This window comes from Durotheca rogersii (genome assembly GCF_024521655.1).
Source record: "Durotheca rogersii strain YMJ 92031201 chromosome Unknown GGS23scaffold_5, whole genome shotgun sequence".
NCBI classification, from domain to species: Eukaryota; Fungi; Ascomycota; class Sordariomycetes; order Xylariales; family Xylariaceae; genus Durotheca; species Durotheca rogersii.
In genome coordinates this window covers 2,533,444-2,552,559 of record NW_026251236.1, presented here as the reverse complement: position 1 = coordinate 2,552,559, position 19,116 = coordinate 2,533,444, and the positions used below count along the sequence as shown (strand labels likewise).

The window sequence follows — 19,116 nt, the reverse complement described above, 5'->3', positions numbered from 1 at the left end:
TCAGCGCGACAATCGTCCGAGGTTCTTCGTCATCCGAATATCAACATCTCGACGAGCAATGATAAAGAGACAGGCTTTGCCATTGGCGAAGTCCTCTCGGGCAGGGGACTTTGCGATCTCACCAGACATTCCTGGCATTGCGACACCGCCGGCCCCGACAACCTGCGCGACAGGGCTCAGAGACCGGGCAGGCGATCACCTCATACCCAGCAGCATGACGCCATGCTCCCCCCCGCATAGCGCGTCGAATAAAACGACGTTGCCCGCTCGAGCTGCGTCAACGAGGGATCCTGCCTCGCATCATCCTTCTCCAATATCACGAATCGATAACAGGGTCCAATAACGACCCGCTGAACCACAGAGGACGACATGCACCCCTCAGTAAGTGAGAGTCACACGTGAGCACCCGCGTTACTGCTAGAGCAGCTCACGCTGCCTTTCAGTAGAGACACATTACCAATCCAAGCTGGCGAACGCTGGGAAAGGCCAATTACAGTAGAAATCGCTAGTAGTCGGGGGGATCGGTGGTATGATATCCGGGTTCAGGATGGAAGAAAGGTAGAGTGCACGAAATATTGTATGTGTATATATATCCGTCGGTGGGCGTGTCTGGGGAAAGGGGGAGGGAGACTTGAGCCACGGATAGCCCTGCCAGAAGGCCAAATTGTGTCTAGAACCAGCGTTGGAGCACCCCGTCTTTGCCACAGCAAGCCGTAAGCATGGCGCCTGCACCGATAGATGACCACATCACCGAGGTGAAACAGCCGCGCAAGGATTCCCTCGCTATCCCTGAGCCGGCCCTCCGACGCCTGACCAAGGCGGGCATCGACCTGTCCCAAGGGTACCCCTACCGGCCCGCGATCCCGCTCTACATCCAGGACGTCTACAACATCCGGGGCAAGCCGTGGAAGCACGACGACGCCGGCGCCCGCGCCGACAAGTCCAAGTCGGCGCTGCTCTCCGCCGCCACCAAGGTCACCGACCTCACCGCGCACATCGGGACCGAGATTGAGGGCCTCCAGCTCAAGGACCTCACCAACCAGCAGAAGGACGAGCTGGCGCTGCTCATCGCCGAGCGCAGCGTGGTCTTCTTCCGGGACCAGGACCTCTCGCCGCAGCAGCAGCTCGAGCTCGGGAAGTACTATGGGGTCGTCGAGGTGCACGTGAGTATCGCCCGCCCCCGCCTGTCATTGTCGGCGCCGAACGGTATGCTGAGAGAGTCCCGGTGTTGGGAGCGGAGATGTAGCCGCAGGTGCCGCAGGTGCCGGGCGTGCCGGGAGTGACGGTGCTGTGGCCGGACCTGTTCAGGCAGGATCGGGAGGCGAGCTTCCGGCGGCCGGGCGGGGCGTCGCGGTGGCATACGGACCTAGTGCACGAGCTGCAGCCGTCGGGGATCACGCACCTGCACAACGACACCATCCCGCCCGTCGGCGGCGACACCCTCTGGGCCAGCGGCTACAGCGCCTACGAGAAGCTCTCCCCTAATTTCCGCAAGATCATCGACGGTAAGCTCGCCGTCTACCGCTCGGCCCACGCCTACCTCGACCGCGATGACCCTACCGCCGGCCCCCGCCACCTCGAGCGCATCCACCCCCTCGTGCGCGTCCACCCCGCCACCGGCTGGAAGTCCCTCTTCGTCAACCGCGCCATGACCCACCGCATCGTCGGCCTCGACAAGGCCGAGAGCGACCTCATCCTCGGCTACCTATTCGACGTCTACGAGAAGAACGTCGACATCCAGGTCCGCTTCCGCTGGACCCCCGGTACCAGCGCCCTCTGGGACAACAGGTAGGTCGCAGCCAGCGGACGGCGCCGTCTGTTCGGGCGAATCGCGCGCTAACTCGCGGGGCCTCGCAGGATCACCATCCACAACGCAAGCTGGGACTACGGTGGGAGGGAACCGAGGCACGGGACCCGCGTCACCGGGCTGGCCGAGAAGCCGTTCTTCGACGCCTCCGCTCCGACGCGGCGTGAGGCTCTCGGGCTCCTAGACCCAAGTGAGGAGCCGCTTGATGACGGGCCTGCTTGAAAAACAGAGCAAAGAACCGCGGAAATAGGAATATGAACGAATGCGCCGTATCTAGGTATTCATCGAAGGGATAGTATCTCTATGTTCTATCCCAAAACAAATTAAAAACCGATAACCCCAAGTATGCCTGTGTCAGTGATGTAAACAGAACGGGAGCACGCGGCGTCCCGAACACCCCGAACAGCTCGGGATATGAGTATGTTCGACACACGCGGCGTCCCGAACACCCCGAACAGCTCGGGATATGAGTATGTTCGACACGTCGAAACGAAGCAGATATCCAACCTAAGCGTGTTCCGGCTTCCGACCGTACATATACCGGACCTTCATGTACCCGTGCATCGATTTAGATCTCAGCTCTCTACGTAAGCGGTATAGGATCTCCCTGTAGCCCGGCGTATTCTCGCCGTGGATAATGTTCCAGGGTAAGAGAGTATAGCCTATGTTTTTATTCCGTTAGTAATGACTTGCGAATACCTCTTCAGCTTCGTTGAAGCGCTCTTCTTCATTCGTTTGAACGTTTTGGCTTCAAAACTCTTCGAACCGTAGCCCTCGCAGGTATTAAGTAGCGTTCGGAATAAATTTGAGAGTTGTAACTAGGAGATGATGGCGCACCTTCTAGATCATTTATCATGGTTAATAGCACAAACTCTCCCACTTCCGCTAGTTTCGGATCTCGAGGCCACCCGCCGACGGGAAGCTGTAACGACAATCTGGTTAGAACGATGCCTGCATGGACGCTGGAAGGAAAGGCGAAAAGGGGGGAACGCGACTTGCCTTGAAGTTGACCTCCGTGATATCTACAAATCCGGCCTCCTCGAAAGCTTCAATCTGGAGTCTCTCCTCGAGGACCTGGAAACTAATGCCCAAATTTTTCGTCATCTACATCGCATTCAAGTAAGTCGTTGCGTCTCCAGTCGAGGGTATGTATTAATACACGCAGGAAGAAGTTCACGATATATCGACAGTCAACCGCTGTCCTTTTGAGACACTGCATAGAGCGCAACCTAACAGTTCTGTGGTCTGAAGGGGGGAAAGAGGTACAGGGAGGCAAATCATGGAGGACAACGAAAAGAAAAAGATGCACGTATTCCCAGGGGGTAGACCGCGGAGGCTAAGGACATGTGTACTTGGGCAACTCACCTCGCGCCAGAGCGGATTCCAGAAGGTCTCAATGGCGCCGCCTTCAGGGACGGACGCGTCATCAGAGCAGATAATGACGTCGCATTCGACGGACTGGGCCCAGCCGGAGCCCGGGTGGCAGCAGCGGAAGGCGTTGCGGAGGAGGTGGCGCCAATCGGCGACAGCGCCGAAGAGGTAGCGCAGGTGGACGAGGTCATAGGCGTCGGCAGGCAGGGACCAGTCCTGAGTGCAGTCGTCGATCCGGAACCGCACGTTTGGCGGCACCCACGGCGGCTGCGTCGGCGATAGGTCCGTCCCCGTCACCTCGGCCCCCGGGTACCGGTCTCCCATGTCGCTGCAGCCGGCGCGGGGTTCGAGAGCGAACGCGCGGGTGTGAGCTCGAGTAGCTTCTTAGAGAGGGAGGAGGTGGGAGGGTTAGGGGCAGACTTACATGGCCCATATTCCTGTGAGCCGTCCCCGATCAGTAGGGTGTTCGCCGTGTAGCAAGTCAGGTCAGCGCACGGCATGATGCTAGTACGCACCGGTCCCAGTTCCGACATCCAGCACTCTCTACGCAGAAGGAATTAGTCTCTACAGCACCTCATGTCCTCCCAGGTCGATGCTCACCTTCATGTCCTCCCCCACAGGCGCGAGGAAGAGCTTGTTATCCAATAGAAGCGTTAAGTAGTGGTGCCTATAGAGGTAGGTTACCATGACAAAGCGGTCCTCGGGCAGGGGTGTCTACTCCCATCCCCGCGACGGATGGGCACATGCTCTTACGTTAGATCCTGGGACCTCATCTGCTGCTCGTCATTCGGCGTGAAGTACTTGGAATCGTGCCTCTCGCTGTGGTACGTCCGGCCCATGATGGTGCGGTACTCCAGGATGCTCGCGGTGACGGAGTGGGCGATGCTAGCGCTGGAGAGGTAAAACAACAGAACCTAGAGGTTACCAAGGTGCTATGCGACAGACAGGGGACGCAAGGCCGGATAAGAGCTGGTTTACGTGGAAGCATGCGGGCACTTACGCATCGTCTCCCAGGGCGGAGTCTACGTCGTCGAAGGCGTCGTCGAACTACGCGTACAGAACGAAAAGCACGAAGTTAGAACGGACTCCACAGTTCAACATCGTCCTCCACAGGCCATCGACGTGTCTCCTCACATTCATGCTCATCGGGCTTAAGTGCAGCCCCGTCCGCACATCGTCCTCATCCTGGAGGGCCGGGATTAGGGGGGAAGGGTACTGGGCAGCCACCGCGTCTGGCTGCGGTGTGGGTTGCGGCGCAGGTCGCGGTTCTGGCTGCGGCAGTTCTGGCTGCGGTTCCGGTTGCAATCGTTGTGGCAGTGGGGCGCTCGTCGGTGTTGGCTGGTCCGTCATCTTCGGCGGACGCGAATTGAGACATGCGACCGAAGAGGCGCGCGAGTCGAATCTGGGATGAGAACGCCCTCGCGATAGATGGAAATGGCACCTCGGATCGACAAGCATACCTACCAGAACACCTCTAGGGAGCCGCGGGCTTACGTAATCCCCACGGTACTTAAGTACATCAATTATTCGGCCAATCAACTGCCAATACACGCTGTAGCTAGGTATACTAACGATTCGACTAATTAATTAATAAATAATGATAATAATAATTTAACGTCTTACTTTCTTGTTCAATTAACTAAGAATATATACTTGCTTATCAAAGAGAAACAGCGTGAACTTAATGTTGGAAGAGTTGTATATAAGCTACAGCTGCCAACAGCTGGTCCCAGGTGCGTATCAGCGGGAAACAGCTGCAAGAGTGGCTACAGTTGTAACTCACGATCGGCTAGCTGTAAAGGGCAGCTTAGGCGAAATAAGAAACAAAAAAAAGAGAAGGTGACGATGAGTTGTATTAAGGAGTGTGTATGTATATGTCTGTCCAAGAAATTTCAAAAGTGCGAAAATATAGGTGCGAAACTTATAAGGTCAAGTAGGTAGGATTTCCTACATCTCAGATTTCGTATCCTGCGAGCGGGATGTCGCAGGTCACGGTAAATGAACAACTACCATCATTATCACTGTAGGTAGATGCTTGTCCTACGTCATATTCCTGTCAGGATCCTATTTTGGGCCCATACTTTGGTTTCCAGGGAAAGGTTCAGCTGGATGAGGGATAACTGAAGTGTAAATGGAAGACCGGTGCGGGTAAGTTGAGTGGTAAAAGCCGTGCGGACAAACTCCAAGTTAAGGAGATAGAAATGTATGTATATCATATCGCTCATTGAAATCTGGAAACAACTAGCCCCCCGACTTCGTCGATGGTTGGTGTACGGTCCGAGTTGCGGCGAAGCGGGCGTGGTTTCAAGGCACCGTTTCCGGCCACCTTCTAAAATAACACCGGCGCGGCAAGTTTCGACATGGCCTGTTTTATGTGCAGTCATTGAATCTCCATGCAGGGTTTCCATCTCATGAGACACAGCCTAGACCGTGGGTGGCAAGAAGTCCTGCAACTCATGGGAGATATTAAAATCCAAAACGAAAAGCCTGGCAGCTCCGACAGGAGGAGGGGTTTCAATGCAAGCCCAAGCAGCTGTAAAGAAAGGACATGCACTTCACTTTATATGCTGTCAAAGCGAGTTTGATCTTCTAGTTGCCAGGCCCAATAACCACCCACCAAGATTCCCTCCGACTGTGGACAGAACATCCCCTTTGATTGGGCTGTCGTCGTCCGATTCCAGATTGTCAATCCACTCGTGCTGGCGGATTGCTCTCTCCGCCACGGGAAATCCGTCTTCGCCTCGGAGCCAGGTGAAAACGTTCCTCGTTACCATTTCCGACACTTCGTCTTCGAAATCAAGGCTATCATAATCGACGGCAACACTGTTGCTCCAGCTAGGAGGTTGCCCGACCTTTAGACGGACGTGGATCGCTAGCGCTCCGTTTCTTCCCTGTTCAACTTTCTTACCACCCTGGCAATCCCAGGTAAAACCGCTGTATTCGAGGCCATGAGCTGCTGAGCATCGAACATGTCGACGGACGTCAAGGTCCGTATCTTCCATAGCAGTATAGCCGAACGGGGCAAATGGGAAGAGCGGTGGAACTGCATGATCTTGTTCGTGGGACAGATATGTCAGCCGGCATTCGTCGGCTCGCGAGATATCGTGGGCGCTGGGAGCTTTCAGGATAACCTCTTGGATGAAGGACACATGCGTTCCAGTCCAAGCAGCAGCGCTGATATCGACTTTCCACCAGCCCATTCGAGCTTCCTGGAGGCAGCGCTCCTCGGCGCCCGTAATAAAGGCACCAAACCAAAGAAACCCGAGGTCCGGATCTCTTTTTATAAACGTACGCAAAAGGGTATACGGGTCCTTAGCCTTATCAGAATCGAGGAATGCGAACGAGCCCTGCAGCCAAGCTCCGCAGATATTACAGGCCACACCAGGCTCGAAAAAGATGCTATTCAAGAGGGTTTTTACTCCCCTCGAGTTGCAACTTAATGTAAGAAGTCGATCAAGCTGGCGGAGTTCCCCGTCCCAGGAAGGAAGCGCTTGGGTTCTCGCCTGCCCCCGGCTTGCCTTCGGTGGTAATCGAGGGTAGGGTAATTTGATTCTCTTATTATCGAACTTTGCTACTGGAATGAGCAACGCCGCCGTGAGGGCTGCTTGGCTTTGCTCGGCGATGCCGTGAAGACGGCAATACTCCGACAGGTAGCGGAGGGCGCTGCCGAGCGACGCGGGATGATGATTAGCGACGGACGAGCGGGACTGAATGTTCGCAGAAATGACGAAAGTCGGCCCTGGCTGGGTCCTGATGGACCATGGCGAGCAGAGAAGGACGCCAGTGTTACTGCGAATTGATGCGCTCCAGCCGCTGTCTGCTGCTAGGATAGCTGTCCACCACCGAGCAGCGCCCTCATCTACGTCACCTACATCTACTATAATAGAGTCACAACCATCTTCCAGTCCTTTCCGACCTCTGCCGTCACTCAGCCGTGCCTGGTGGCTGCTATAGTCGGGTGAGTACGCTGTAGGAATTAGCTCAGCCCATCGTGCCGAGAGTATGTATGCCCAGGCAAGCACAAGGACGGGAACGTGGTTGTTCTCTCTGCCAAAGTAACTCGGAAACATCATTGGCGGACGCAGATCAGAGACGAAGACGATCGTCGTCGGGCAACTTGAAGCTACCTGGACGACCACCTCTTCCTGAAATGGTGACAGATCGCAAGGTCCTCGGGTGGTGTCCCAGATGGTTGTCCCCCTTACGGTAACTGTGTTGGAGAAAGATTTGTCGACTGCAAGACTTCCTGGGAAAGAGGGATGGTTGGGAAACACCGAACCAAGGTTGGTAAGGTGATCCAGCGCGAGGTGATTGTCTGCGGCGGCTGCCTCCCAAAGTGCAGCCCACGTCCGGTATCCTCTCTCGTACATCGCCTTGAAGGCCTCCTCGCTAGGGCGGACTGCATCCTCCATGAACAGCAAGGGAATATCGGTTTGCTGGTGAGGTATGCGGACCTGCAATGTGGTAATATTGTTGCAGATGTTGGGACCGGGCGATGGAGGTGATCACCAGGGAAATGAGGCATTGGATCGTCACGTGACCGGTCGGCTTAGCCTAGGTAGGTAGCAAGCCAACAAAGTGAGTCAAAGGGTTCCAATAAAAGGAAGAGATCCTTGACGACGAGGGTCCTAGGAACCATTGCAGGTATGTATTCTCTTCCTTAAGGAAGAATCAAGGCAGTTACGTGAGTCTAGAAAAGGGCTCTTGATCAATCACAGAAGATAGGAGTAAATCAATTTCACAGCAAGAGGAATTGAAAGATAAACGAAGGAGAAACTAACCATGTTATGGAAACGAACCCTTGTAAACTTGGACCCCGCGACGCCCCTCGACTCCGTCTGGCGTCGCTCGTCGCCCGTCCGCCGCTTAGGTTCATAATCAAGCAGTACGCGAGCTACAGGATGGCTTCGAATCCAAGCCTTGCCGTCCTTTTTCGATTCTCTGGGCTGGGAATCTGTAGGGAGAACCGACCAAGTACGAAACCTCGATAACCGCCAAATGTAGGCCCGCTTCAGCATCCCCTGCAAGCGGAGGCAATCTGAAGTGTAGGACTCTCTGCCTGTGCCTCCAGCACCCGGCCTGGGCACCTGATGGAAAGTAGCTTAGGTACTGGGTTAGGACAAGAGATAGGTACCTAACCTAAGCGCCAACCCCTCCCAGGTCGGTTTGCCGGGGCCAGGTGGGGGTGGCTCTGGTAGCTGTGAAAAAGATTTAGGCAGGTTATAAAAACAAAACAAATTTCGATAAAATAAGCTTCGCTACTCCACCTCCTCGTGCACACTCGGGCTGAATACCCGTCCCTCTCAGACTACAACGGCCGACCTTCGCCCACTTTCTCCCCATTTGCCGTAGAGGGATAGACGTAAAAGACCCTTCCGCATCGAAGAGCAGCGATGGGTAAGAATCCCCCCTCCTCCTCGACGCCAAAAGGCCCAGATCCTAGGCCGGAAGCGGTCGATACACGACCGGAAAAATGGTAAGGCACCGCTTGCTTGTCTTGCTGCGTTGATGTCGTCCTAAAGACTGCCTCCAGCCCGTACACTGGCAAATATATCACTATATTCTTCGGGGGCCCGGACGAGACCTATGGGCACTTCGACGACAGGGTGGCCATCGTCAGTCGCTCCCTCGTCGCCAACTATGCCAGGTTAGCCTCATGGTTCTTCCCCCCAGACTTAGCGATCCGCCTAAACACCACCGCCGATGCTGGTCATGTTTTCGTCCACTTCCTCATGACCCGCACGTACCAGTGCCTCAAGCCAAAAGGATCGTCTCCCCATAAGAAATGTGTTTCCGAGTTCGAGACGAGCGTCCGAGTGTATTCGCTGGCGCATCGATACGAGGTGTTTCCCCTGGAGGCATTGGCAAAGAACGAAATGGAACGCCTCGGCCAGAAGCTACAAGCGCCGCAAATCTTCGACGTGATGAAGGATATACAGCTCCACCCAGGAGCTATCAATGTATGGCTTCGCAAGTTTATCAAGTCCCGGGTAGACGCATTTATTAGCCAGTCCCCCGCATCCTCGATAGTCGGCTCTGCTAAGAGCCTCAGCGATGCCTTGTCGGTCCCCGCCATCTTTTTCGGGGCCGCGCTCGAATTATACCGCGAGAAGTTGGGTACTGCCCGGTCGGACTCTAGCCGCGGGACCCCATGCCCAAGCCAAAAAGAGCCTGCCGGCGTTATCCCTCCTGAAAAAAGCCCGGCCTGCAATCCTGAACTGGACCAGTCAAGTGTTTCTGAGTTCTCGCCAGAACCCCAGCCCGAAGGCAGTCTAGGCTCGACGAAAACTATGAGGAGGGTGAGAATTAATAAAAAGAAGGTTATATTTCCGAAGTATTTTGTAGTTGCTTTTACCTCGATTCCCAATGAATCCGGGCAAGACAAACAGCGAGCAGAACCAAGAGAGAAGCAAGGCGAGAAGACCTCCGGCGGTATTTTCACCCAGAATTCTTCCTTCAACAGCCGGCCGTTCATCACCAAGCCGGGGGAAGTGCAGCAACCCCCCCCGTCTAGCAACGTTCCGTCCCTTTTCGGAGGTATATTCGGTAATGCTAACCAGAATCCCCCCTCTGGCTCGACTACGGCTACTAGAAACCTATCTCTGCCGAAATTTAATCCTCTCAACTCAGGTGCGTCCAATCCGAGAGGTGCCTAGAAATTCTGGTAATCCACGTTTGACACGAAGGATGGTCAGTCACCGCCGAGAAAGCAAGCCCAGGAGACGCCTTTCATGGAATGGAAAACGTGCCTTCGACTAGGGGAGCATTGACGTACTATGAAGTGCTGGGAGCAACGGCCCCGTGGCCTCAAGTCGACCGATTTCTACATATATGTGTGCAGCCGGAGTGGCAAGCCTTTTCCCCCGAGGAGCTGCGATGGAAACACGAGCTCGACAGCCAAAGTGAGTGCGCGCTGATCAGGCGCCTTTTCTCCGGGGCCACAGGACAAAAGGGCCACTAAACGGCGGAGGCTTTTACGTTACTTGCTTGCTTTCAGTTTACGATGTTCGGGGCGCGTATTGTAATACGCACGGAAAGCGATGTCCACAATCTGCGTGGGCGGGGAGACGAGGCCGTCGTTAAGGAACTGTAGGTAGTCACCAGGGAAAACGAGAAACCACGCTTTGCGCGGATGATCTGCTTTCCCGAACGGCTGCTTGGAGCCAAAGTTGGAGAACTGTTAATAAACACTTCCGTTTTCCTTTCTTCACCCGTTAGAAGAGCCATGCGCTCGGCCACGATAACGATAAACACGCTGTTCCCGGCGCCCGTCTTAGCGTGTTATGAACCGGAGCTACTATCTTCTCAGGCCTGCGGCCAGGGACACATAAATCCTTTCTTCTCTAGTTTCAAACCGACAGGGGAAGTGCCATTACGTCGGGTGGAGCCTCTCTCTTAGGCAGCGAAGAAGCATTCGTATACCTACGCGAACGATCGCCCGATACGCGAGCGCCTCAGACAAAGTCCTAAAGTCCTAAAGCAGGCCCAGCCGCTAGTGGCGGCGCGGCTGCGGCACGTCGCGATAGCGGCGCCAGATTGGGGGATGGCTGCGCGTCGACCGGATGCGAGCAGCTACCCGTTAGGGCGGGTAGTTTCAGCAAGCGCCCTTGGCGGCGTCGCTTGGGGGCCCGGGGCAGCCCTGCCGCGGCGCCAGCACAGGAGGTTGGCAGGGTGGGTGTGGTCGCGCCACGTATGCTACGCCATGGCGCAGTGTCACGACGCAGGAGCGAATCGGCGCGGGTGCGATGCCATCTTTCGATTGGCCACCGCAGTGTGTAAGCCGGGGAGATCTCGCTTGTGGCACATAGTTCATATACCTCGGACGTCCCGAGTCTACCTCTGACACGGTCCTAGGCGGAGGCGGTGGTGTCGAGCCGGGAGCCCGTAACCGTTCTATGATACCTACCAATCCGGCATTCTCACACGCGGCGCGAGCATCGTAACACAGGACACAACAGGATTGAAGCACACGACGGTTCGCGGATAGAATACACGAGCTGCCGCGTTTAGACTGCGGCTCTATGTAGGCGCCAGCCGTGCGCTGGAGACCAGGCGCTCCCGCCACGACTAGTGCTAAACAGCAGGTCCATCCGGGCCTAGGAGCAGAACATCTTCTTCATAAACGCCTCGCCGGGGCCCTGGACGTGTTTCTGGGTGCCGATCTCGGCGATGCGCTTGATCTCCTCCGGCTCCAGCTTGAAGGTGGGCAGGGCCTTCAGGTAGCCCCGGAGCCTGTCGGCGCTACGGCTCGTGGTGATGACGGCGATGTTCTGGTCGAGCGCCCACCGGAGCGCGACGTCAGCCTCGGACACGCCGTACTTCTTGGCCAGCGCGGCGTACGTCTCGTCAAGCGGGCCGGGGCGCCCGCTCGTCACCGCGGTCAGGGTCGAGTACGCCGAGACGGCGATGTTCTTCCCGCGCAGGTACTCGACCAAGTTACCGTGCTGCAGGTACGGGTGGTACTCGATCTGGTTGATCGCCGGCACCGTCTTGGCCGTCTGCAGGATCGTCTCGATGTCGGCCTCCTCGAAGTTGGACACCCCGATCGACTTCGCCTTGCCCGACGCCTTGATCGCCTCTACCTCGGCCCACATCCTCTGCAGGTCCTCCGGCGACTCCGCGGCGTACGGGACGTGAATCAGGTAGAGGTCTACGTAGTCGACTCCCAGCTTCTCGAGCGAAGCCGCAAACGCCGCCTGGACGTCCTGGCCTTTGCTGCCGACGACCTTGGTGACCACGAACAGCTTCTCTCTGGGCACGCCAGACGCCTTGATGCCGGCGCCTATCCCGGTTTCGTTGGAATACACTACAGAGATGTCAATGGTTAATTTCCGTCCGCTTTAGCGAGGTGGGTAAGTCTTGCATTCGGCACCGTCGAGATGATAGTATCCGTTGTCGATGGCCATGACTGTCAGCTTAGAGATATCGTCGTCTTTGCCGCCATAGTTGGCGGTGCCAAAGCCGTAAGCGAGCTGGAGACGACGGCACGTTAACGTCCGGAAATAAGAACGCGGAGACGGGTCCGTACTATGGGGATCTCGTTGCCATCGTTCAACTTAAGCGTGGGGATGACCCCCGCCTTGCCGGCCGTGGGAGCGACGAATGCCATGTCGACTGGGTAGATAGAACTCGGAGACGATATAGGCGCCGGACGAAATCAGGTAGGGAGGTTGTAGATGTTAATAGCTCTGGGCCGGTAACAGCGCGGGCATGGTTGTTAAATAAGAAGTCAAGAGGGGCACGACAATACCGATACTCCTCTCCCTCTCTTGAGCCAGTTAGTGCTTAGTCCGTGTCTAGCGAGGGATGATAGTGGGTCTGCGGGCGGCTGACATTAGGCAAGGAGGTGGTAGGTCGGTACATATACATACCTACTACCTATGAGTTAGGTACATGTACCTAAGGTAGGTAGCACCTTGACTACGGAGTCGCATAGCTACAACTGGGAAAAAACTCCACTTTTCGGTCGAACGCCCCAGTTTTATCGTCTACACATACGCCCCCAATAGGAGGAGGTATGTATGTTTGATGCAAGTCCCCGATAGCTTGATATCGTATTTGTAGTAGCTTGTATATGTACGAATCGAGTTATAGGCTACGCGAGCTAGGTATTTTATATAGGTTTATATACAAACGATTTATCCCCGTAAAAAACCGGAAAAAAATCGGAAAAATCGGAAATTTACTTACGTAATTAATTAGTTTAATTAAAGTAATATATAAACTTTTCGAATTTTATACTTATTAATATAAGAAGTTATATACGATTTAAGGTTTTTTAAAATTAAACTAATAATTTCCTATATAATTTATTAATAACCTTATTAACTATACTTATATCGATATACTTACCTATTTTTTTTACGGTAATAAAGTAGGTCTATTATCTAATACTTTATTTTATAAATAGAAAAATAATTAGTATTAAGTATTTTTATTTTTATTTTTATTATTTTATCTATTATATAAAGGATTAAGTAATATACCTACTTTATTATCGTAAAAGAAATAGGTTAAGAGGCCGATATAAAATATAATTAATAGATTTATTAATAAATTATATAGCGAATTATTAGTATAGTTTTAAAAAACCTTAAATCGTAAATAATTTCTTATATTATTAAGCGAAAAATCTGAAAAGTTTATATGTTGATTTAATTAAGTTAATTAATTACGTAAGTAAATTTCCGATTTTTCCGATTTTTTTCCGGTTTTTTACGGGGATAAATCGTTTATATATAAACCTATCTAAAATACCCGGCTCGCGAAGGGGTAGGTAGTCTAACTTACCTATTAGCCGACCTAACCAGAGGGTAGCTCCTTCCCTACGTGTAATTGAATACTCAACGTGCACCTTCCTACCTACCACACCCCTAGGGTGTACGTACCGAAAAGTGGAGTTTTTTCCCAGTTGTAGCTATGCGACTCCGTACTTGACGGGCGAGATGCGAGTGGGCCACAAAGGCTCCGGCGTCATCTTAGTCGTCGGAACCTACGGAGTGCTAATAGTGTCCAATGTACTGTAGCACTATCTTAGGTACCTCTACCATCTACCATACATGAGAGGTACCTTGTGTATGCAGAGTTGACAAATAGGTACCTAAGCCCTACCTGTCACTGGGCGCGGTTCTGTGGTCGGTCAAGTGCCCGACGCGGTAGGTACCTATCTTGTCTCAAATTCTGGCCCGTGAAGAACCCGAGCTCTAGGACGCCGGACACCAGACCACGCTAGACCGTGGGCCCCTGATGGCGGAACGGAAAGTAGGTATGGGCTGGTTATGGATGGCACGCCTGCATATGTGTTGGGCTTGTCGTTAACTGTAGAGACGTGTCGTCTCACAGCTGCTGCGTTGCAGAGGAGAGAGAGACGGGCGGCATACAGCCAGGGCTGGTGTTCTTTCTCCTGAGGATATCCCACCGAAGGCCGCCTGTACCAGCTGCTAAGCCTGGCAGGTGATGTCCTGCCGCAACCCGCCGCGACACGGCCAGCAGGGACTCCTTTGGGAGGATCGCAGCGTCATCCCTCCAACCGCTCCAACAGCCGCGAAGGTATAACCAGCACCACCATGGTTCCCAGAAGTTGAGCTCGCATGCCAAGGACGACATGACCGACCCGTTACAGCTCCAAGGTCTGGCGCGTCCCAGGGGACTTCCCGAATACAACAAAGACGAGCTAATGCGTTCCCGACGGCGCCGAGAATTCCTGGTCCGTAGCTGATTCCCCGCCCATTGGCACGACACCCCGCAACCTCCCGTGACGCCCGAGTCGGCTACATTCGAGTCCGTTGCTGATTAATCAGGCGCGGCAGTTCTCTCCCTAGCTACATCTGAGACAACACGCGCGCGAACGCAGATGCGAAGTTCGCGGAACTGTTACGCTCGCTCACGGACCTTGCGAGAGCGCATCGGAAGAGGGGGGGGGGCAAGTCGACGGAGTCGGATTGGTGCGGGGATGTATACTTACGCGATACCGGCCGTAACGCACGCAGACATTGAGGACCAGATGCGTCATCAGGTGCGGATAAACAAGGCCAGGCACTTCCGCTCGAAGGATGGTGTGCTACCTCACTACTTGTCGAGGCGTAGGGAGAGGATGCCTTTGTCAGGGGGAGGCGAAAGGTTTCATGCGAAGAATTCGGCTTGCGGCCACCTCGATACTGTGTAGGTAGTAGTAAGAGGCTACTAGTAACATCCACGTCGCACTGCCCGTTGCACTCGAAGGCAATTGCGGATAAGAGCAGATGTGTTATGTAGGTATGCTTATGCGACAGAACGCAACAGCGGGCGGCCCTACAGTAGCAGGTCGCCGAGACATTACTGGTAGGTTAGTTGATAGCAGCGATCGACAACGACGACAATTCCCCTAGAAATCAATGTGTTGTCCTGCAATGCTAATGATGACAGATCGACGCGAATGAGAGAACGTGATATAGGACCGAACAGTGAGACACCCGGTCATTGTCGGTATTTTCAAATTAACGACGTAGGGAAGCCAAAACCCACGCAACCAAATGGGGGAGCGTAGGCGTTTGCGTGTTCGCGTCACAGCATTCATTTACGCGACGCACTTCCTTGAAAGCGAAGCGAGAGGCAGAAAAGTCTACGCCAAAAGAGGCCGGCTAGTCGCGTCGTTACATTCATATCTACTCACAAGCTATGCGCCTCGCCTTCCCGTCACGAAAAGTCGGCGGTCCAGTCCGCCCCGATCCTGACGCCTACCCGCTTCAGGATCGCGAACCCGGTCTTCCCTCCACCCGCCTGGTGGTATTCAAGCGGCACCGAGAACTTCTTCCCTTCCGACTCCACCTGTGCTTCCGTCTTGGAGGACCAAGCCGGAGGCGCGCCGACGATGACGACCTTGTCGACGAAGACGCTGCGCATGCGCTTCAGCCACTCGCCTTCCTTCAGACTCTTGGCGTTGCGACCCTCGGCGTCGGTCGATGCGAGGGTCGAGCCCTCGAGCTTGAAGACGCGGTGGAGGTACTGGCCCTTTTCGTAGTCGAACGAGTCGCCGTCGTCGGCGTACAGCTCCCCCTCCGCCTTGTCGTCCTTGCCGACCGCCACGACCAGCGTGTAGTCGTCGTACTTCATGAGCTGCGAGGAGCGGCGGGGGGTGTCGCGACGCGGGACGATGTGTCCACCGCGTAGCAGCAGCGGGATGGCCTCGAGGGGAGCCTCGACGGCCAAGCGCTTGCCCTTCGCGGTCGGGAGCCGCTTATAGGTGAAGTAGTCGTAGTAGACCTCGTCGTCCGGAATGTAGATGTCGGCGGTGGCCTTGTCCTTCTCAACGACCGGCTTAACGAGTAGGCCGGTGGACCCGACGAAGAACTGATCGTCGATTCCGAACCCGGCTTCCTCGCTGGGGTGTGTCCAAAATAGGGGGCGGAGGATCGGGCTGCCGTCTTGGTTGGCGTGGTAAAATTCCGTGTACCAGGCTGGCAGGAGGCTGTAGCGGAGCCGCAGGGCCGAGGTGACGATTGATCGATACGGCTCTGTGAGCAAGAAGGGCTCGCGGCGTCGCGAGTCTATGTGCGCGTGCGCTCGGAAGAAAGGATAGAACGCGCCGGCTTGGTACCAGCGGGTCAGCAGCTCCGGCTCCGGGTTGCCGAAGAAGCCGCCGACATCGGCGCCCGAGAAAGGGAAGCCCGAGACTCCGTGGGAAATAATCATCGGGAACGCCGCTCCCAGATGCTCCCAGCTTGCCTGGTTGTCGCCGGTCCACATGGCGCCGAAACGCTGCGAACCAGCAAAATATGACCTTGTGAGCACGAATGGGCGTCGCAGCTCGCCCTTCTTCCGAGAGAGTAAACCCTGATACGTGGCGCCATGGAACGTCATCCCATTTATATTGTGGAGGTCCCGATGCTCCCAGTTTCCGTAGTGGATGTTGTCCTTGGGCATGGTGACTTCCGGGCCGTTGAAGACAGAGGGCTCGTTCATATCATTCCAGATGAAGGTGTTTTCCATCGTACCCTTGAATCTGTCGTAGTTGAACAGGGATGACCACCATTTCACGGCGGCTGGGTTGAAGGCATCAATCCAATGCGAAGAACCTGGCCAGCACCAGCCGTCGAAATCTTTGCCATCCTTGTTCTTGACGGCGAGACCCTTGGACTTGAGCTCATCGGCGATTTGATACCCTCCTACATTCTTGATGTGGGGGTCGATGAGTGTAACCAGCTTGCGCCCGTGGTTGTCTAACTGCTTGCCCATGGAGATAGGGTCTTTGAACATGTTGCTGTCCCAGGTGAAGTATCTTCTGTCATCGGTATATTCGAGATCCAGCCAGATCACGTCGTACGGGATGTTGTATCGATCCATTTTGCGGTCGACTTCTTTCACATCGTCGTCCGAGACGTAGTTCCATCGGCATTGGTGATATGCAATCGAGAATTCCTGAGGCATGGCGGTGGTCCCCGTCAGCTCGGCGTAGTTCTTGGTGATATCGTGAGGGGTGGGGCCTAGGAAGACGAAGACGTCCATCTGACCGGTTTCCGAGATCCAGTGAGTGCGAGTGTTGATGTTATCTGTGCCTCCCAGAGCCAGCGGGTTCTTGGTCTCCTTCGCCTTGGTGATATCGATCCAAGTCTCGGCACCATTGAGCCAAAAGACGCCGACCGTAGAGTCCTTTCGTTGCGCTTGAATTATGGGAATCGCTCCATAAAGCGTCATCGGGCTGTCCAATATGTACTCAAATACGTCAGAGTTGTATAGCCTGTAGGGCTCTGCGTAGTTGCCTTCGCCGCCACGGGTCTCCTTCAACGATAAGGGCCCGGTATGTCCTGGAATCCCATAAACGTGTTCATAACCAAAGAACGTGATATCGAGAGCAACACTCTCGGGGCCGCGAGGCTTGGTGTCTGTATTGCCCCCAAAGCTCTCCTCCCACCAGGTACTTTCATCCTCCGTCGGATCTGGCTCGGGGGTCTCATCCTTATTCTCTTCTTGGCCCTCCTCTCCTTCCTTCTTCTCCGGAGTCGGCTTCTCGATCTTCGGTCGCCAATGCTCCAAGTTCATCAGACCTCTATCATTCAGTTTTATGTGGGTCGCGCCACCGCGTTTGAACTCGATCGAGTACGGCTCGTATTTGATGTCAGCTTCGAAGGCGAGGTTAGGACCGTACAGGATCTTGATCCCAGTCTCGCTCTGGTGAGAGACCTTAGCCTCCGTGTCGACTTCCAAGCCCCCGACGATAGCCCACTTCTCGGCCTCATTGTACCTCTCTTTTCTAATTTGGCTGTTGTGTCTAAGCTCGATGTCCTTCTCTTGCCTCCTCTGTTCGTCAACGGTGACACGTGCAGTCCCTGATTTCAGGAAGGATATGGTGAGGGGAAGTCGGACGGTAGTTCCTTGCTCATCGATAGTCTTTAATATCGTGGCCTGGAACTGGCCGTCTTTGAAAGAAGCGAGCTCAGAGGAGATCTTGTAAGGGGCTTGCCACGAGGGGCCTAAGGCAATGGCATTGTCGGCGTAGGCCCGATTCCTTTTGCAGAAGCCAGACTGGCTACATTTCTTGAAGTCATTCTCCTTGACCGCCACTAAATTCCATTAGCTTGTACAGGTTGCTTTCTTGGTGGGTGCTTGAGGCCCATACATCCTTGGGTGGCCAGAAAGCACAAGACTGCTAGAAGACTCAGGAAAGGCATCCATCTTGGGGACAGCTGGCTTGCACCAGCGCCAGCCATTTTGTGCCGCGGCCCGTCGCTCTTTCAGATGCGAATTCAACTAAACAACAGTGCAGTAAATATCAAAAGGGGGAAACGAGTTAAACCACGGAGCCGCGCAGGTGTGAAGGCATGGGGAGGGTTAGGCAATGGCCTCACAATTCCGTAAACCACTTATATGATGTGTTTTGAGGTTGTGGGAGACGCAAGCCCGAAAATGATGTTGAGTTGTCTTCAACGGAATGGCTTATCGAGCTTGCTGGAGATGCCTTATCAGCCAAGTACCTGTGTATCCAGACCAAGCTCCAGGGTGCAGTTTTCCTATTGGGCAGTTTGCGACGTACCCCAAATGTGCAGCTCCACAGCTGCAAGAACAGCTCATTATAAACGGGCCACAGCCGTCAAGCCACAGCTAGAGATTCGAGGGGGGCATAAGTCGACGTTGTGCCCCAGCCACATTTCCGACGCGGATATCAACTAATTGTCCATTTGAGTGCCTTGGGTACTTGTCTAGTCTAGCTGAATTCTCCACCTCAGATCCTTTGTAACATGGGATCTTCTGATACATTGGGCTTCACGGAAGTATGAAGAGCGTTGATTCACTATTCACTAGGTAGATAGGCGTTTCCACGTATCTGCTTTAAGGCGCGATATTGCTTACTAGGTAGATACCAGTCTTTCCTCTCCCCATTTATTCACCTAACTCTTCAGCCAATTTAAACTTCGCTGCTGTCGTGCTCGCGCCGAATAACCCAAGGTTCTCCTCCAATACAT

General features: G+C 54.4%; 6 protein-coding genes across 6 annotated transcripts; 2 read left to right on the top strand and 4 right to left on the bottom strand.

Moving 5' to 3' along the window:
• The first annotated feature begins 531 nt into the window (after positions 1-531).
• On the top strand, positions 532-2,125 carry GGS23DRAFT_436530 (alpha-ketoglutarate-dependent sulfonate dioxygenase). Its single transcript, XM_051513898.1, has 3 exons — positions 532-1,163; positions 1,247-1,788; positions 1,858-2,125. Exons 1-3 carry the CDS (start codon positions 720-722, stop codon positions 2,027-2,029), a joined length of 1,158 nt encoding a protein of 385 aa, XP_051374346.1. The 5' UTR covers positions 532-719; the 3' UTR covers positions 2,030-2,125.
• Positions 2,005-4,607, bottom strand: GGS23DRAFT_436283 (S-adenosyl-L-methionine-dependent methyltransferase). Its single transcript, XM_051513896.1, has 10 exons — positions 4,313-4,607; positions 4,179-4,225; positions 3,932-4,069; positions 3,779-3,845; positions 3,694-3,721; positions 3,603-3,615; positions 3,173-3,506; positions 2,807-2,911; positions 2,645-2,729; positions 2,005-2,469 (listed from the first exon to the last, which is right to left on the bottom strand). The coding sequence occupies exons 1-10, from the start codon at positions 4,526-4,528 to the stop codon at positions 2,315-2,317; spliced, it is 1,188 nt and encodes a 395-aa protein (XP_051374345.1). The 5' UTR covers positions 4,529-4,607; the 3' UTR covers positions 2,005-2,314.
• Positions 4,608-5,667: 1,060 nt separating this feature from the next.
• Positions 5,668-7,738, bottom strand: GGS23DRAFT_436269 (uncharacterized protein). The gene has a single exon (XM_051513895.1). It carries the CDS (start codon positions 7,588-7,590, stop codon positions 5,749-5,751), a length of 1,842 nt encoding a protein of 613 aa, XP_051374344.1. The 5' UTR covers positions 7,591-7,738; the 3' UTR covers positions 5,668-5,748.
• Positions 7,739-8,390: 652 nt separating this feature from the next.
• GGS23DRAFT_560089 (uncharacterized protein) lies at positions 8,391-10,492 on the top strand. The gene is made up of 3 exons (XM_051515864.1): positions 8,391-8,654; positions 8,712-9,808; positions 9,874-10,492. Exons 1-3 carry the CDS (start codon positions 8,572-8,574, stop codon positions 10,137-10,139), a joined length of 1,446 nt encoding a protein of 481 aa, XP_051374343.1. The 5' UTR covers positions 8,391-8,571; the 3' UTR covers positions 10,140-10,492.
• A 346-nt stretch (positions 10,493-10,838) lies between these two features.
• Positions 10,839-12,550, bottom strand: GGS23DRAFT_560087 (Aldo/keto reductase). Its single transcript, XM_051515863.1, has 3 exons — positions 12,207-12,550; positions 12,042-12,150; positions 10,839-11,984 (listed from the first exon to the last, which is right to left on the bottom strand). The coding sequence occupies exons 1-3, from the start codon at positions 12,285-12,287 to the stop codon at positions 11,275-11,277; spliced, it is 900 nt and encodes a 299-aa protein (XP_051374342.1). The 5' UTR covers positions 12,288-12,550; the 3' UTR covers positions 10,839-11,274.
• A 2,802-nt stretch (positions 12,551-15,352) lies between these two features.
• GGS23DRAFT_618788 (glycoside hydrolase family 31 protein) lies at positions 15,353-18,576 on the bottom strand (the record flags this gene model as incomplete). The annotated part of the gene is made up of 2 exons (XM_051520958.1): positions 18,273-18,576; positions 15,353-18,216 (listed from the first exon to the last, which is right to left on the bottom strand). The coding sequence occupies exons 1-2, from the start codon at positions 18,361-18,363 to the stop codon at positions 15,353-15,355; spliced, it is 2,955 nt and encodes a 984-aa protein (XP_051374341.1). The 5' UTR covers positions 18,364-18,576.
• Positions 18,577-19,116: the final 540 nt, after the last annotated feature.

Bases quoted from the DNA above. Each gene is read 5' to 3' on its own strand.
- GGS23DRAFT_436530 (XM_051513898.1), top strand. From the start codon at position 720: ATGGCGCCTGCACCGATAGATGACCACATCACCGAGGTGAAACAGCCG. The intron at 1,164-1,246 runs GTGAGTATCGCC...GCGGAGATGTAG, and splicing joins ATGGGGTCGTCGAGGTGCAC to CCGCAGGTGCCGCAGGTGCC. The intron at 1,789-1,857 runs GTAGGTCGCAGC...GGGGCCTCGCAG, and splicing joins AGCGCCCTCTGGGACAACAG to GATCACCATCCACAACGCAA.
- GGS23DRAFT_436283 (XM_051513896.1), bottom strand. From the start codon at position 4,528: ATGACGGACCAGCCAACACCGACGAGCGCCCCACTGCCACAACGATTG. The intron at 4,226-4,312 runs GTGAGGAGACAC...CTGTACGCGTAG, and splicing joins TAAGCCCGATGAGCATGAAT to TTCGACGACGCCTTCGACGA. The intron at 3,846-3,931 runs GTAAGAGCATGT...CTACCTCTATAG, and splicing joins ATGAGGTCCCAGGATCTAAC to GCACCACTACTTAACGCTTC.
- GGS23DRAFT_436269 (XM_051513895.1), bottom strand. From the start codon at position 7,590: ATGGAGGATGCAGTCCGCCCTAGCGAGGAGGCCTTCAAGGCGATGTAC.
- GGS23DRAFT_560089 (XM_051515864.1), top strand. From the start codon at position 8,572: ATGGGTAAGAATCCCCCCTCCTCCTCGACGCCAAAAGGCCCAGATCCT. The intron at 8,655-8,711 runs GTAAGGCACCGC...GACTGCCTCCAG, and splicing joins GATACACGACCGGAAAAATG to CCCGTACACTGGCAAATATA. The intron at 9,809-9,873 runs GTGCGTCCAATC...AAGGATGGTCAG, and splicing joins ATTTAATCCTCTCAACTCAG to TCACCGCCGAGAAAGCAAGC.
- GGS23DRAFT_560087 (XM_051515863.1), bottom strand. From the start codon at position 12,287: ATGGCATTCGTCGCTCCCACGGCCGGCAAGGCGGGGGTCATCCCCACG. The intron at 12,151-12,206 runs GTACGGACCCGT...CGTCGTCTCCAG, and splicing joins ATGGCAACGAGATCCCCATA to CTCGCTTACGGCTTTGGCAC. The intron at 11,985-12,041 runs GCAAGACTTACC...ACATCTCTGTAG, and splicing joins TCATCTCGACGGTGCCGAAT to TGTATTCCAACGAAACCGGG.